At 52.9% G+C, this 15431-nt stretch overlaps 7 protein-coding genes and 1 non-coding gene across 8 annotated transcripts; 3 read left to right on the plus strand and 5 right to left on the minus strand.

Annotated features, from left to right (window-relative positions):
* Window positions 1-315: 315 nt before the first annotated feature.
* On the plus strand, window positions 316-899 carry PHYSODRAFT_256038 (hypothetical protein; the record flags this gene model as incomplete). Its single annotated transcript, XM_009522877.1, has 4 exons — window positions 316-442; window positions 506-546; window positions 650-753; window positions 815-899. 4 exons carry the CDS (start codon window positions 316-318, stop codon window positions 897-899), a joined length of 357 nt encoding a protein of 118 aa, XP_009521172.1.
* A 707-nt stretch (window positions 900-1606) lies between these two features.
* On the minus strand, window positions 1607-2863 carry PHYSODRAFT_480233 (hypothetical protein; the record flags this gene model as incomplete). The annotated part of the gene is made up of 2 exons (XM_009522878.1): window positions 1607-2107; window positions 2519-2863. 2 exons carry the CDS (start codon window positions 2861-2863, stop codon window positions 1607-1609), a joined length of 846 nt encoding a protein of 281 aa, XP_009521173.1.
* A 2130-nt stretch (window positions 2864-4993) lies between these two features.
* Window positions 4994-5065, plus strand: PHYSODRAFT_t447. The gene has a single exon. It is a non-coding gene; the product is annotated as a tRNA-Met (tRNA).
* Window positions 5066-5532: 467 nt separating this feature from the next.
* On the minus strand, window positions 5533-6207 carry PHYSODRAFT_377580 (hypothetical protein; the record flags this gene model as incomplete). Its single annotated transcript, XM_009522879.1, has 2 exons — window positions 5533-5892; window positions 5935-6207. Coding segments are annotated over 2 exons (633 nt in total), but the record flags the coding sequence as incomplete, so codon positions are not given.
* Window positions 6208-6324: 117 nt separating this feature from the next.
* PHYSODRAFT_256042 (hypothetical protein) lies at window positions 6325-6864 on the minus strand (the record flags this gene model as incomplete). Its single annotated transcript, XM_009522880.1, has 1 exon — window positions 6325-6864. One exon carries the CDS (start codon window positions 6862-6864, stop codon window positions 6325-6327), a length of 540 nt encoding a protein of 179 aa, XP_009521175.1.
* Window positions 6865-7100: 236 nt separating this feature from the next.
* PHYSODRAFT_480453 (hypothetical protein) lies at window positions 7101-7421 on the minus strand (the record flags this gene model as incomplete). The annotated part of the gene is made up of 1 exon (XM_009522881.1): window positions 7101-7421. One exon carries the CDS (start codon window positions 7419-7421, stop codon window positions 7101-7103), a length of 321 nt encoding a protein of 106 aa, XP_009521176.1.
* Window positions 7422-11096: 3675 nt separating this feature from the next.
* On the minus strand, window positions 11097-12459 carry PHYSODRAFT_326852 (hypothetical protein; the record flags this gene model as incomplete). Its single annotated transcript, XM_009522882.1, has 7 exons — window positions 11097-11161; window positions 11231-11290; window positions 11359-11491; window positions 11562-11656; window positions 11743-11953; window positions 12160-12342; window positions 12424-12459. The coding sequence occupies 7 exons, from the start codon at window positions 12457-12459 to the stop codon at window positions 11097-11099; spliced, it is 783 nt and encodes a 260-aa protein (XP_009521177.1).
* A 655-nt stretch (window positions 12460-13114) lies between these two features.
* PHYSODRAFT_326853 (hypothetical protein) lies at window positions 13115-14098 on the plus strand (the record flags this gene model as incomplete). The annotated part of the gene is made up of 4 exons (XM_009522883.1): window positions 13115-13414; window positions 13609-13860; window positions 13906-14001; window positions 14069-14098. 4 exons carry the CDS (start codon window positions 13115-13117, stop codon window positions 14096-14098), a joined length of 678 nt encoding a protein of 225 aa, XP_009521178.1.
* Between the last annotated feature and the right edge of the window lie 1333 nt (window positions 14099-15431).

The following is a 15431-nucleotide window of genomic DNA, read 5'->3' on the forward strand; positions in this document are numbered from 1 at the left end:
ATCGCTTCACGAATATCGTGAGGAAATTCTTGCTCGAAGTAGTGGCTTACCGCCGACCACATTCCTTTCTTGAGCTTCGATGTCAGATTTTCAAGCGCAGGTACGCTACTTTTGTCGGCGAAGTCTCGGTTGAGGAGAGCCATGGCCACCGCATAGTACTGGCAATTCCCTGTTTTCGGTGTGGCTACCAGCAGTGCTGGAGCACATCACTGATGATACACGAGATGTACACTCCGGTGTCTGTGGTGTGGACCACATAAGTCGACTTGTGTGCGAAACGTCGCGTGCAGCCATTTCCAGGTCGTTAGATCAACCATGGGCCGCGGGGACAACCAAATGCCGAGCATCTGCTTCGACGACGACTGTCAGGTGCGCGTGCTGGACAAGGACAGCATCACGCGCACGCAGGAGCTCGAGCAGGAGTGCAACCAGTTTGCAACAAGTAAGCGTCGTGCGGTTTTCGTTATCAAGCACGAGTCTGACTTGGATGGCATTTATTTTGCAGAGCTCGAGGAGTTCCATGAGATCGTTAAGGGTGTGCTGGAGGTGATGGCCAGGCAAATCGTATCGAGCGCGAAAAACTTAAGGTTGCAACCGCGAGGCAATTGAGTGCCGATGTTAAGGAATCACTAACTTACATGAACTGCAGGCAATCGTTCAGCGCAACCGCGTGGACAGCGAGGTGGAGAATCGGAATCGCCAGAAGCAGATGCTGAAGCTGCTGATCAAAGAGAAGAAGACAGAGCTGGAACGGTATGCCGCTGGTAGGGATGGAAAGCAGGAAGTTCTTACTAACTGTGGCTACTTGGCCCAGATACAACCTCCAGTTCCAGTCGCTGAGCAAGATCGCCGACGAGCAGCAAGCGCTCATGGACAAGCTCAGCAACAACGAGGCGTAGCGTCGTCTTGTGTCGTGGACACCCACAGTATCGCTGCCTTGAGCAGCAAGTTGTGGCGGCCGACAACACCTCGACGCCTGGTAGTTGTAGATTCGCAGTCGAGCTGAACTGTACCACACAGTCAAGTTGTTAATGAGTACTTTAAGTATTGACGAGAACGGCTACTAGCAGAGTAAGCAATGAGTACAATAATGCAATAGCCCATTACACCACCAATGCAATATCTGTCCTCCCAGCCTCAAGCAACGCCCCTTGTTATTTGCAGTAATCGACCAGGTCCCAAACGCCGCTCCCAATGAGGAGAGCCAATCATAATTGAGATTCCAAATGACTTCAACAAAGTATGGACTGGTTTATCGGCTCCAAAGCCAAGAAAAAACTTTAAGGTTTTATTTTTGGCCGGCTGCGCAGCCTTCTCCGCCTTCACACTTTCCACCCCGCGTCTCCAACACGACAGCGCGCTCCGAGCGTGCCGCACGCCTCCCCCGCCGACCACCCCAGACCCGAGTGCCCCCAGGCGCGCCCCACGCGCCCCACGCAAGGACCCGTCGAAAGCAGCTACAAAACCCGGCAGGGCGGGTGTTATGCTGCCGATTTTGGTAGCTGTCGACCAAGCACGAGGTCGTGCGCGCTCGCTGACGGTATGTGAGCGTTTTTCTATTGTGTATGACTTTGTATCGGGACTGACGGGAATCCATGCGCTGTGCTTAAGTTGTGGGATGGCGATGACGGGTGCATTTGCGCCTTGAATTCGATTGTCCATGTTGTATGAATAGGAATGTATTAAGCGTTAATACAAGCTGCGTGATCCTACGACTCCAAGTCTTTTTGCTTCCATTGGTGACTAGCTGGTGTGCAGCAGTCGACGATGCCACCGTTCGCTTTGCGGGTGATAAATGCTGAGCAGAGCGCGTCGTACGCAGAGCGGTGGTCAACGCGCAGCTTTCTCCAGCGCTTCCGTAGCGGCCCGCGGTTTTGGATCGGCCTTTACCGTCGATACTCCCAAGCGCAGCGTTGACCTTCTTGTCCAAGTCTTCCGCTAGCGTCCAGACACGCTGCTTCCACAGCCGATACGCGACGCCGTCCCGGTCCAGTGGCGCCGTTGGTACGTCTACCTCTCGCCCTGCTGCTATGATCATGATGTTGACGCCTACCTTGAGGTCAGCGCGAACAAACTGTTGTTTCTTTTGGGTTGCCGTGTGCCACAGCTCCAGTGTGTACCAGTTGTAGAAGCAGCTAGCAAGAGAGTGCGCTTCAACGACGGTGTCAGTGCTCGCCTGCGGGGCCTGGCCAGCACAGCGACAAGGAGCAGGACCGTCAGCGCTCGTGGACTTGCTCTCGTGGACCGCGACGAGCTTCTGAAGTGTGTGCTGCATTGCTGCGATGGACGATAGCATCTGGGTGACGGCTGCGGCAAGTATGGTGGTGTTTCCATTGCTGAGTTCACCCAGCTGTCCGAAGTTCTCCGTTTGCCAAGCCGTGCGAAGCTGCCGACCCCAACCAATGCACGTGTCCAGCGAGAGTCGAGCTCCCAGCGCTACGTTGGTTGCGTCCAGAGCTTCGTGGAAGCGGTACAGGTAATGCGATGTGAAGCCTGTGGCAGCCTGCTCCTGCTGGACTGCCGTCGCGACGTCGTCAAGATGGATGAGCAGGGACGCGAGCGCCGCATCCAGGACTAAGGCGTCAACGTTGAGCGTGGTGTCCGTGAAGCCGCTGACGTTCTTGAAGAGCTGGCCGCGCAGGGTTAGCAGCTGGGCGTACTCGAGCGCAGGAAGAAGCTCGCTCAAGGTGGCAATCGTGGGCGTGACGCATGGCAGGTGCGGGTCTCGGTATCCAGCGAGGACTTTGCCGACACTCTGGTCCTCGCGTGTCGTGGTACCCACGTACGCGAACGCCTTCGTGAGCGAGTCCAGCAGCCAAGCTCCCCGGGTCGAGATCCACTGGATCGCAAGCTGCGGTTGCATGCGTTGCGGAGCCGCGGCGCAAGGAGTGGCTGCTCAGCCCTGCGGTGAGCGTCGGGGGCAGCGGGGCAGAGGCCTGGGCTTGGCGCTCGCAGACCATGGTGATGACGTCGTTAATATACTTGGACACGTTGGGCCTTCCTCTCACGCGCTTTGTTGGTGGCTCGTTCCTTGGTTCAGCTTTCTCTTCAAGGTTCTCCCAGTAGAGTATAGCTTCGGCTTGCTGTAGGTCTTCTCCCCTGGCAAATCCGATGCCGCCGCGTGCGGCACTAGCGGGAACACATAGCTGGAAGGCTCCGACGCTCCGACGAACAGCATTCCGAGGCCGTGCAGCATACACTGCTCCCAGTGAGTCGCGGCCTTGTAAATTGAGATGCCTTGAACCACCGAAGTCTTGATTCGAGCTAGATGCAGAAAGAGCTCCCCCGATGCCGCCATAGATAGCTGGCTCTTCCTAGCAAAACAGGTATCGATCGCTCGACCAAACGTGTGCCACATTAACGTTAGTACAGCAGCGTCATGCAAACTCTTATAACCTGAGCCAACCCCCTTAATCGCAGTTTCCTGCACCAGAACACGCAAGTCGCCGAGCGTGCAGCCTGGAGCTTCACCAGTCTGCACGCCAGCTAGCAAATTTCGCTCCTCAATAGTTGAACCCATTTTGTCGCGTATTTTCGCAATTCGCTTGGTGTCTGACAAGTACAGAGGGTACCGCTCTCGAAGCAGGTTCACAACTTGGGACATATAGCCCACAGCAGTAGCCTTAGCAAGACGGCCTCCTCGAGCACTTGGCTTAGTTTGCAAGAAAATGGAGAATGCGGTTAGCAAAGAGTAAAAGTTTTGACTTGGTAGAGCATCAGGAATAGACAGCGACTTCGCAATACTAGCAATTGACTCCTCATTCATGTTAGCAAGAGCTAAGAATTCGCTGAAGCACTTCATCGCCGCTGCCTCCTGCCCTGCTGTCCCTTGCGGGATGTCAAGCCCTCTCGGCGCCCGCTGCATCTTTTCAAATGGGAGAGGAGAGAAAGCAGACGAGTCACAGCCACCAACGATACAATCATGATTTGTATTGGGAATTTGCGGTCAAATATGAGTAATGCAACAATTACACTAAACTTTTGTATTGGATATTATTCTAGCAAGACTGTAAATTCCCAAAATAATTGGGAAAATGTTGGGATACACACGAATCGATCGTGATTGGCTAAAATCATTGAAGAACTTGTCCTGATTGGATAGATGCAATGACAGAGAAGCGCAAGGAATGCCAAGTTGGGAGAAAGCTTCCTTATCCTACAGTAATCGACCAGGTCCCAAACGCCGCTCCCAATGAGGAGAGCCAATCATAATTGAGATTCCAAATGACTTCAACAAAGTATGGACTGGTTTATCGGCTCCAAAGCCAAGAAAAAACTTTAAGGTTTTATTTTTGGCCGGCTGCGCAGCCTTCTCCGCCTTCACACTTTCCACCCCGCGTCTCCAACACGACAGCGCGCTCCGAGCGTGCCGCACGCCTCCCCCGCCGACCACCCCAGACCCGAGTGCCCCCAGGCGCGCCCCACGCGCCCCACGCAAGGACCCGTCGAAAGCAGCTACAAAACCCGGCAGGGCGGGTGTTATGCTGCCGATTTTGGTAGCTAATGCACGGATACGATACTGCTGATCCGTCGGGACAAACTCGCGGGTAAGCGCTGCTTGGAACTCGTCCAGCGAATTCAGGTACTGACCGTCAATCACCACACGAGTGTGGTAAGGTACGGTGCCACTTGTGTGCCTTAATGTAATCCCGCTCACTGTTTTGCTCATAACGCTTATTAGGCAATTAGTTTTGAGATGTAAACGCATATCTGAAGAGAGCGCAATCTCTTCTGTTAGCAGACTGTTTTACTGATGAGCAATTAGGAGTTGCTGACTATTTGCAAACCCATTCACGGCAGGACCAGTTATCTGCCGCATTTTATCTGTGGTTTTGTAAGGGGGACAAATCTCATGACAGCACCGAAACAACCTGTACAAAATGATTTGCACCCATTTGTAATCGTATAAGACAGGATATACGATATCACAATATGGTACACAATATTATGTGATTTGTGTATAAATATAGTATGATTTGTGCTCAGAGGCAGCGCTGCCACAGCTTAGTGGTAAAGTCCTCGGATCATAACGGAGAGGACGGTGGTTCGATTCCACCTGGCAGCATTAACTCAACCAAAAGCCTAGTGGGCTAACTGTCAATTAGAGCATTAGGGGGCTGCCACAGAACTGCGAAAGCGACCGACGGCTGCCACCGAGTGAACGGATTGACCGCCAGTATGCTTAGTACCATGAGTCGGGTTCCCCTTCTGATAACGGTTTGAGATCGTCAAATCTCAAAAAACGGACATCACAGCGGGCCCAGGCATACAGAGGGATATCGTATCACTATAGAAAGTAGGATATAAACAACAAAAACAATGAAGACAATGTGGTGGAAAATGCCCCAGTAAAAGCTTTTTTCTTTGGTTATACTGAACTATCGCCTCCCACACAACTTTATCCTGCTGGTTTGCCTCACCGTGCTTCGACGCAGACTGGAACTGCAGCTGCACAGGCTCCGACACCGGAGAGGGCACCCTCTTCATCTTCGTCGCCTTCGTTGCCATCGGATGCTTCTTCGTCTTGGCTGCCTTCTTGGGCTTCTTCATCGGTTGTGCCATCGCTTCCAGTGTTTCCTTGGTCAAAAGACGACCGGCGACCGTTGCTGTCTTGCGCACCCGCTTCTTGGACGGCGGTAGCACGAGCACCTCCTTCTGTACGACCTCCTTGATCCGGAGCCACACTGCCAGCTTCGTAGATGCGGGGGTCCCGTTGCGCCGGAAATTGTCGATGCACATGTCCATACGAGGCTTGGACGGAGGGAAAAGGCCGCACCCAGCAAACCCCGCTTTGACGTTCTCACCCATCTTGCATCCTACCCATGCTGTGCTTGCCATCCGGATGGCTTCCTCTTTGTCGACCGAATTGCGTCCAGTCTCGCCAGCGTAGATCTCGGTTAGGCGGCGTAGCTTCGCCTAGAACGACGAAAACACAGCGACATCCAGTGGTTGAAGCAGGTGGGTCGCGTTCGAAGGAAGCAACAACAGAAGCACGCCAAGCCGAACTGCCTCTAACATGATCTCCACGGAGTAATGAGACGAACACCCATCCAGAATCAGGAGAAGAGGTCGCTGCACGTCCTTGGGCACGCTAGCCGAAAAAAAGCGCAGCCACTCAAGAAAGAGAAATCCATTCATGAACCCGGAGCTCGATGTGGTGACGGCAGCTCTGGGTATGGCGCAGCCATCTAGAACTTCGAGCTTGACTGTCAACCCCGGCAGCACGAAAAGCGGCGGCACCATGCACCCCGACGCGCTGCCACACGCGAACAGCGTGAGGTGAAAATTGAGCGCAACGTCTTGGTGTCAAACGTTCTTGGAGCCTCAAACCACCACGACACGCTTGGAGCCCTTGTTGGTCTGAAACGCTGTTTCGTCCATGTTGAACACGCGAGACGCGTCCAAACGATTCTCGACCACAGCCTTGATCAACGAGCTAAAAAACTGCTCGAGATCGCTCTTGGTCACAGCGTTGCGGGCCTTGCATACCGCCTGAGACGTTCGGGTTGCCAGCATCGGGTGTCGCCCCATGAAGCGGCGGTACCACCCGCCACCAACCGTTTGACCAGTGGCCATGGAGCTCATGGTGCCGGCTTTGAAGATGATCTCCTTGCGACTTGCGGGGTGACCGACCAGTTGGCGCCCGACAATCCACTCGACCAAGCATGCCTCCGCTGGTTGCGAGGGCAGCGGAGCCGGGCCATGACGAACAGGTGCGCGGAAGATGCCCATTTCCCCCTTCGCGACCCATTTCGTAAGGGTCCGATACGGAATTGGGGTACTGTCGCTGACACTGCGGGCGCTGTCGCCGGCGAGGACGCGCTTCACTGCAGAATTGAGGTCTTCGATCTCGTACGCGGGCATTGTCGAGGTGGTCGCTGCGGGGTTGGTGGGTGGTTTGTAGGCTTCAGGGAATAGGAGACTGAGCTCAAACTGGCGGGAAATGTGTCTTGTTCGTATACAGTTTGGCGGGTTTTACTGGCTGGTAGCGCTTACAGACTTTTTACCAATAGGGTTCTTTAAAAATACTTACGGCATTCTAATTGGTTGAAGCTAAAGTGGCACGGAACTGGCAGATTGCACGCGACTGGCACCGTACCTTACCAGGAGGCTGCTCCAGCTCGTACATTGGCGGCGAGCATAGCCACCACGCGATGCTGGTTGGCCGCCAGGTGGTAGTCGATGTTCTTGCCTCTCATAAAAAGCTTGGCGCGAAACACAAACTCATCCACGTACTCCTCTGGGAGACCTGAGAAGGTCGGCATTGAAATGCCCTCGATGCGAACTTCTCGTTGCATGTGGGCATCACGTTGTTGCTGCAGCTGCTCGGCCAATTCTTGCGTAAACGTAGTGTTCTGTTGCTGGAGATGGTTGGTCAAGGCCGCCAGAATGTTAGCCACATTCGTAGACGTCACTGGCATTGATTGGGGTGCTGGGTTTGGCGCCTTCGAAGTGTTGAGGTCGTCAGAGTTCATGATTCAGGAATTTTCAGAAAGGATAGGTCAAAATGCAGGTTTTTTCTGGAACTGGATTGATCGAAATGTAGTTTTTCTGGAACGGATTGGTCGAAGTTGATTGGTCAGACGCTTGGTGGCCCTCTCGCCCGCGACGAAGGCAAGTGCTACCAAATGTAGTATAGCACACGGACAGCGGAGCGAGTGACGGACGGAGCGAAGAGAACGGACGGGGAGTAGCGGTGCTGAGGAGGCTTGTTGTTTAGCAGGTAAATTGCAGAGTGAGCTTAATACACGGGACATCTACTTCCACTGGCACCCTCGTAGCAGAGACCTCGTAGGGAAGGGGGCAGCACGGTCAGGATGGGCTTCAATCCGTCGATACTGAGCTCTCTGTCAATGTCTCGTGATGCACAGCGGCGTGGCGAAGCTTGACTTGCTGGCAACAAGCTTACGGGGAACTCGTCGATTCGTGACGGATGGTGACGTCTCCGAAGGAGGCCATCGATTTGCCTTGCAGGCGATGACAGTCGTTGACACGGCAGCTACATTACATCCACAGCAGATGATGGTGCTGGTGGAGCACCGGGTTGCCGGGATGGACGAGTATGGACCGTCAAACCGGGACGGCTATTGAAGATCGTTAGTTTTGCTAAATGAATTCAATATACCACACACTGAAAATGAAAATGAAATCAATCTATACTCCTGTTAGTTCTACTTACACTTGCAAAAGTGCTCAAGTGTTCCGTATTTCCGGTAGAGATGGCTTTGTAGGTATTATAACTGGATATGAAGAGTATGGACCAGTAAGTAGTTCTTCAGACGTCTCAGTGTCTCGCTCCTCAAGAAGGTGCCCACAGCTAGAACATTATGTCGATGGGCAGGAATAGAGTCGAATTCCGTTCCTGTGCTAGATGAAAGTCAAATCGCTCTCGAGACACTCATTCACTTTGAGTGCTATAAGCCCTGAGTAGTTGAGTAGTAATAGTGATGAAGACCTACCGTGGTGCCGGTCTCCGACACTGCGATGGCGCATGTTTGCGTGAATAGTTCCAGGCAATAATGCAGTGACTCTATTAAATAGGTTTTGGTCATACAGCCAGAGTACAAAAATTTTACCCTGGCTGTATGACCAAAAACTAGTATTGAAATACGACTTTACTCTGTTGATCGCTGTAGCCCGATACAATCACTGAACATACCAGACGTTGAAGTGAGTGCCGAAAGACGTAAACTTGGTAGAGCTTTCGTTAATGTACGTGTTCACCAGCGCAATATCTATCGTCGCAAAAAAATCGCGCCTTGGGCCTTCAACCATGCCACTGACGAGCTTCTGTACACATGTTTCAAGACGTATTTACCACCAACAACACAATTTATCTCTAGTAACATCTAATACAGCCCAAGTGGTGGTCAAAGCGTCTTGACAATAATCCTTCCAGCAACAGCTATATGTATACCAGTACATGACAACGTGAGGAATAGGAGCGAGCAAAATATAAGTATGTGCATTGATATGGGTTTCACTATACAGTTCCAGTCTGAGCTTCTTTTGCTTTTGCTGCAGGATGCCAGACACCGTGTTGCACTTGCAGATCGGCTTCTAGCACGTGTTTTTGGCCAGGCGAGATCTAGCTGGCTGGGCAGAAATGATAATCTTGGTTCATACTAATCAATGTGCAAAATATTAAAAGTAGTTCTAGGTCTGGAACTTGCGTTAAGTACTAAGCCTACATGGGCATCATGCACAATACCATGCTGCTATTCTATTGATTCTCAAATGCCGGGCTATCAGGAGCTTTCACGCACTGAGTAGTACATTATAATTGAGTACACAGGACTCGGTCTTGAGTCAGCACCGCTCGCTTCCTTGATGAAGTGCAAAGCGTCGTGCTCTCGGCGCCCTACGCGGCGTTGGCTACTCGATGATGCTACCGCATACTGGTAGATACAGCTTTCACTCCTTGTCGATGTACGGGGACCGAAGTGGACAGAGTGACGTCTGCTTTGCGCGAGCAGCTATACAGCTATACAGCAAACAGCGCGGCCCTGCCAAAGCAAACAGGGCAGACCTACCTTCCATAAAAAGCCAAGCCGAATAGCCAATGACTGCGTCGTTCGGACAATTATTGAATTTCAGCCAATTAGCTCATCCTTTAAAACGGGAAGCGCAGGGTTCAAACAGAATCATTGGGCACCGGGTGGGACAACCAAACGCGCCGTTTTGGCACGTTTTAGTTCGATTACACTTAAGCTATTATACTATTCAATTTCAAGTCATTCGCGAAAGGGTTAAAGTGCATCAATAGAGAACCTTCGGAACCGCGTTTGAGTTGAGAGATTTAGCTTCAGAGTGAACATATTTATGTAATCTGAATAGCTACAGAATCGTTATTTTGGGAGAAGGTTTGAGTTTCAATTTCAGATTGAGATAGACGAGTGGCATGGAGGCGTGAGGTGCGTAGAACGTGTTAGTCGGCTAGCTCAAACAAGCGCCTGCGTGTGGTAGTCAACATAAATACATCGATATGTATACGTATGACTTCATGCCCGACTGCGCATAGCCACATATAGCTTCGTATTGGAAGCGTTGCAGCAGAAACGATGAAGGAAACCTCCCAACAATCCATGACTCTGCACCCGGGTGGCGTGTGTTTCTTGTGGAATCTCTTTGGGTGTCGTTTGTCTTCGAACGTGAGACTTGCACTGCGTGAGTTGCGGGAAACAGGATAATATCGCTAGGACCAGAAAGCGGAGCCAACGCACACTTCAGAACGCAGCTTTCACAGCCTGGATCCGGAGAGATAACCTTAACAATACAGAGTTATACACAAATATACAATACACACAACCGTCACTTATTCTTTGGTTGGCCCTTGGACGGTGGGCCCTACACACCAGTCAACAAAGAGGGTAGATCCAGGACACTGGCAAGTCCAAGACCCTCAATCAATCGCGCACCACCCTCAATCCAGAGGGAAAAAGCCGAATCAATACAAAACACAGTCCTTCCTATCACTCAGTAGCCTATCGACAAATCACTAGGTGGTGACTACCTCAACCGCCCTAGGAGTAGCTTAATATGAAATGGCAGTGCTGTCCAGGACAAATACTCCAACTAGAATATGAAATAAAGCTTATCAACCCTGGCCGCACGACAGCCCAGGTACTCGCCTTAACTTGATTTGATACTTACTATGAGAGCTCCACACACGACCCTTACGTTCTTAGCCGATGTGCCCTGACTGCAGGGGGAAAACCAAAGACACAAGGCTCCTTTGAGTCTGAACTAGCTCTGAATAGCCTGGCCCCCAACCGAAGACACTTGCGCTGTAGCAGGAAAAACGAACTCTGTTTGGTCTTATCTTTGTAGGCTATCACTAATCGTAACATGCAGTCTTGGAAGTTTTATCTTGGTTTCAGTATAGGTTGTCGTCGGTTGAGTCGCAAAGATCCAGCGGGGATCGGCAGCACAGCTGGGAGGGAGTTCAAGGTTCCATGTGCCGAGCAGATCTTGGACGGTCGGCTTAGTCGGTCGTTAATGTCTTGGGTTTATATGGTCAAATCTTGAAGCTTGGAGAGTCGTCCATTCGGGATACACGTTGTCGATTCAGGATACACGGGCTTTGGTCAGGCAGCTTAGGCATCGACGAGCTTGGTCGGGCACGTCTTCGGCTCTTGTGGCATGACTGGCTCGATCTTGGCTGGGGGGGGGGGGGGGTTCCAGGCTGGCAGCCTTCAGGGTCATCGATCTTGGTCCAGCCTGGACACACCTTGATCACCCTGATTCAGGGCGCTGAGTGCATATCCAGGCTGTTCCCGCCACTTGGATCCTGGATCCAGTCAACGTGGGGCTCGGGCAGAAAATCTGGAGCCGCATCGTGTCACTGCCCACCTGGACCTGCCGTCGTGCGCCTGGAGCCGCATCGTGTCACTGCCCACGTGGACCTGCCGTCGTGCGCCTTGGCCGGTGACTTCGTATCGCCGTCTGTCACCACCTCCAGCGTCTCGTAGTCGTCTACCGCCGCCGCCGCCTGTCACATGGGGTCTATCTGCACGGGGCCCCTGTTACACAGCTTCTCCATACCCGGGGTTTTCCACCACCCTGTCGCTCTGCAGCAGCTCGTCGTACTCCTCGACGCCGACCCATCGCCGTCCATCGTCTCCTGCTGGCCGCCTTCGCTTCGTCGCTTCGGCCGCTACAATAGCCGGAGCTCGTATTCCAGCACGTACTGCCCCGCTACGTTTCGGAGTTATCGTCGCTGAAGCTTCACCATGTGCTCACCCGGTCCTGACGCTGCAGCCGCACGCGTCGCTGCTCGTCCTCTCCGTCTCGTAGTTCGCGGCCCCGCTACTGCGTGTACTGGTGCCGCCGCTGCTCCCAGAGTCGTTTTTGCCGCCGACGGATCATTTTGCCATTCGAGCGAGCTATCATGCTCGAGCTGCGCCTCGATGTCTTGGCCGTCACGTCCAGTAGTGTAGTCGGTGAGTGAAAACTTACCAAAAACGAAATGTGAGCTATAAATTGCTCGGTTTCACCGTCCTTGTCTTCTCGATCGACCAGATAGTTGTCGTAGTCCGCTATTTCGATCACACGCACCGGCCCGACTCATTGGTGCATGAACTTCGACTCCTTGGGGCCCCTTGGAGGTTGGTAGACCCAAGCTCGATCACCAACAGCAAAAGTCCGTCGTTGCCTCACCTTCCTGTCGTAGTAGCACGCTTGGCGTGCTTGTTCGCGTCTCCAGGCGTTCTTAGCGCACTCATGCGCACTGCGCATCGCATCGAACAGCCGCTGATAGTAGATTAGCAGCGGTCCTTCTTCCGCCACACTTGCACGTCGCAGTAGTTCGTTCAGAGCGCGTAGTCGCCTCCCCATCATCAGCTCGTTAGGAGATAGCAGCACCGTGGTGTGTTCTCCCGAATTGTAGCCATACACAGCAAAGGCGACCCAAAGGTCCTAAACTCGCTGCCTTGTGTCGATCATGTACGTGGCCACCATGGCTTTCCACGTCCGTTGAAATCTTCCAACTAAGCCGGTCGGTTGGGAACGGGGTTGATTTGTTAGGCCTGGAGCATCACAACGAGCTGCTCGATGACCTTCCCGGTCAGCCCCGGCCCATCAGTCAACAACTCCCGGAACACCCCGAAGCGAAGCACCACGTTCTTCATCAGAAAGCTTGCCACATTCTGCGCAGTGTGCTGCTTAACGGTGGTCGCTACGGCGTACCTCTAGCTGTGGACTTTTACAGCTCCATTAACCGAGGTGCCAATAAATTAGAGCGGTTCGTTCAGATGAAATGGCGTTTTTATACCATTTCATGGTGATAATTTATTTTAAAAACAAACTGTCTCCAGTGTCTTACTAACGTATAATCCCGAAATAACTTAGCACGCGGTAAAGTATTTGAACGCCCTGTGAATTGATCGTCCTCCTCTTGGGGGTTCTACTACAAATACAACACCTTCAAATAGAACGCCGTTAAATAGAACACCGTTGTACAGAAACAACCAGCAATTGGCCCACCGGGGTACGAGGCAGCGAAGACGCCACGGGCTAGTGGCAGCTGAGACGCACTCGCCGGGACGAGGTACGAACCGAAGTGGCGCGACCCTTGACACGACCGGCCCAACGACGGCTCGATGAGCAGCGGAAGATGGAGGCGGCGGCGACTAGACGCGAGCAGCAGCGGCCGAGTCATGGCGGCGACGCCGCGAGTGCCGACGAGCGACGGGAGGAGATGGTGCACGAGGACACGATCGGCGGCGAGCTGCACGCCGCGCACGGCGGGAAGGTGACGCCGGCAGATGTAGCATCGATGACTACTCGCGAGGTTTCAGTGATTGTGGGTACGCTGCTCAACGTGGAGGTGGCGAATACCGCGGCGACGCCAAGGATAGAGACGATGCCACGCACAAGGACGGCGCCGAATGTGGAGTCGACACCGACCACGGAGGTGGGTTTGCGCACGGAGACACCGCTGCGCCCAAACAGCTCAACGAGGTGTGGAGGGCTGCAACAAACGAGCAGTGCAGCTGGGACACGGAAGCGAGTGACCTTCGCTGACTAACCCAATGGTGAGGGCGAACGAGACGATAACCACCCTAATGGGGGGACGAATGCGGCTGCACGGAGTGATATGATGACAAGCAGTACGAAGCCGGCCGTGGAGTCGACGAACGAGGCGCCGGCGGAATGGCCGAAGGTTGCAAAGAGGAAGCGCGGGTCGAAGGCTCCGCTTGCATACTCTACAATGTCGACGGCGGCGGACCAATCATGGCGCCGATCATCGCGGATGACGACGCCACGAGCATCGACAGCAACTACCAGTCACCTAGTACACAGACGAGGGCTTCTCCCGTGGCGAGCGAGTCTACGCAGCGGACGAAGGGCACAGTGGCAGTGAGGACGGACAAGCGGGGGGGGGGGGCGGTGCACCACGGTCAGAAGGCGAAGCCGAACAGCATGATGATGAATGGGGCGGCGAAGTGCGACGAGTGTGAAAGGAACACGAAGATGCCGTACGCGGTGAAGAGCAGCAACGTGAGCGTAGCGAAGAGTATGCTGGACGGCAGTTACGCTACAACCGACGGACGACACAATCGTGGAGGTGCAGGAGCAGAGCCAGCTTGGCCAGTAGCTGCTCAAGATGCGCGAGCTCCAGGGTAAAGACGTACACGTCGTTTGGGCTGGTGGTGGTCGAGATGCCGGCGGGGCGACGAGTGATTTAGCCACCTGCGTTATGGTCGAGAGTGATAAAAGCGTGCCATGATTCAGTGTGGGCTGGACACATACGATTACCACACACCTACGCGCGTATCGCTAATGGCTACTGGTGGCCGAGAGGTGAACCGTCGGGTGGCTGGATGTCAAGAGTTCGGTAGTCGCAAGGCAAGGCCGCGCTAGGTGATTCCACCACTACGCAGCATCAGGGGCGGCGACGTGGGCGACCGATGGGCGCTCGATGTGGCTGGGCCTTTGCCAAAAACGGACGGTGGCGACGATACGTCATTGCGGCCGTCGAATATGTGACGACATGAAGTCTAGTGACGAAGTTCGAGCAAGAAAGATGTAGTAGTTCTCTCTCTCTACGGAGTCATAAGCTAACAATGTAGCCATCTACTACAAAGGAATTAGGAGCGCAGCGCCGTCGATAAAATGTTTATCACTTCCCGCTCTTTTGATGGCGGTACTTAGCTAAAAGATCACCAAGAAGCAAAGAAAAGCCGCACCGCTAATCACAAATAAGGATTTGTCCCGGATTGATGCATGTAGAAGCGAGCGACGGAGACGAGGCTTGGAAGAGAGAGGGGCGAGGTTGAGTTGGTACAAACGGAAGTGAGCTGTATGTAGAGTTAAGAGCTTGGAGCTGGCTGTGGAAGCTCCACAGCCAGCAATATTCTATGAGTTCTTGGAGTTTTTACCACTGCAGACTATTGATTATGGTAGTTTTTACTTATTACCAAATAGCTTGAAAACTGGATCACCAGACCACTTCAAAAGTGGGAAATTTTTAAAAATTCCCAAAATTCCCACTTTCTGGCAAATTGAGAATCAGATACAATCTCCAATAACGCCCCACATAGGGTGGGAACAAATATTAGTAACATTCCCACCTTTGAGCTGTACCCATCTTCGGAATATCAGTGTTAATGTATTGATTCCCACTTTTCCCACATCCTGCCTCCAGAATAGGTCACTTCCTGATAGAATGTGGGAAAAGTGACTTGTCCCACTTTTTAAGTGGTCTGTGGATCACTGACAGCCTCTCTCAGTCTGCAATATCTCATTTGATAGTTTGTGATAGAAACTACACTATTGAATAAAAGGCTTCAGAGGAATCAGAAATGGATTTTGGTCGTACAATGAGGTCGTCCAGCTTGATGCTCTCAGAGACGTTCACTTTGCATTTTGCTTCGGAGCCCACACACAGTGCGGGAACTCCACATCTAAGCTTGTGAGGATCGATCGCT

The sequence above is a fragment of the Phytophthora sojae genome, assembly GCF_000149755.1.
Source record: "Phytophthora sojae unplaced genomic scaffold PHYSOscaffold_2, whole genome shotgun sequence".
Lineage (NCBI taxonomy): Eukaryota > Oomycota > Peronosporomycetes > Peronosporales > Peronosporaceae > Phytophthora > Phytophthora sojae.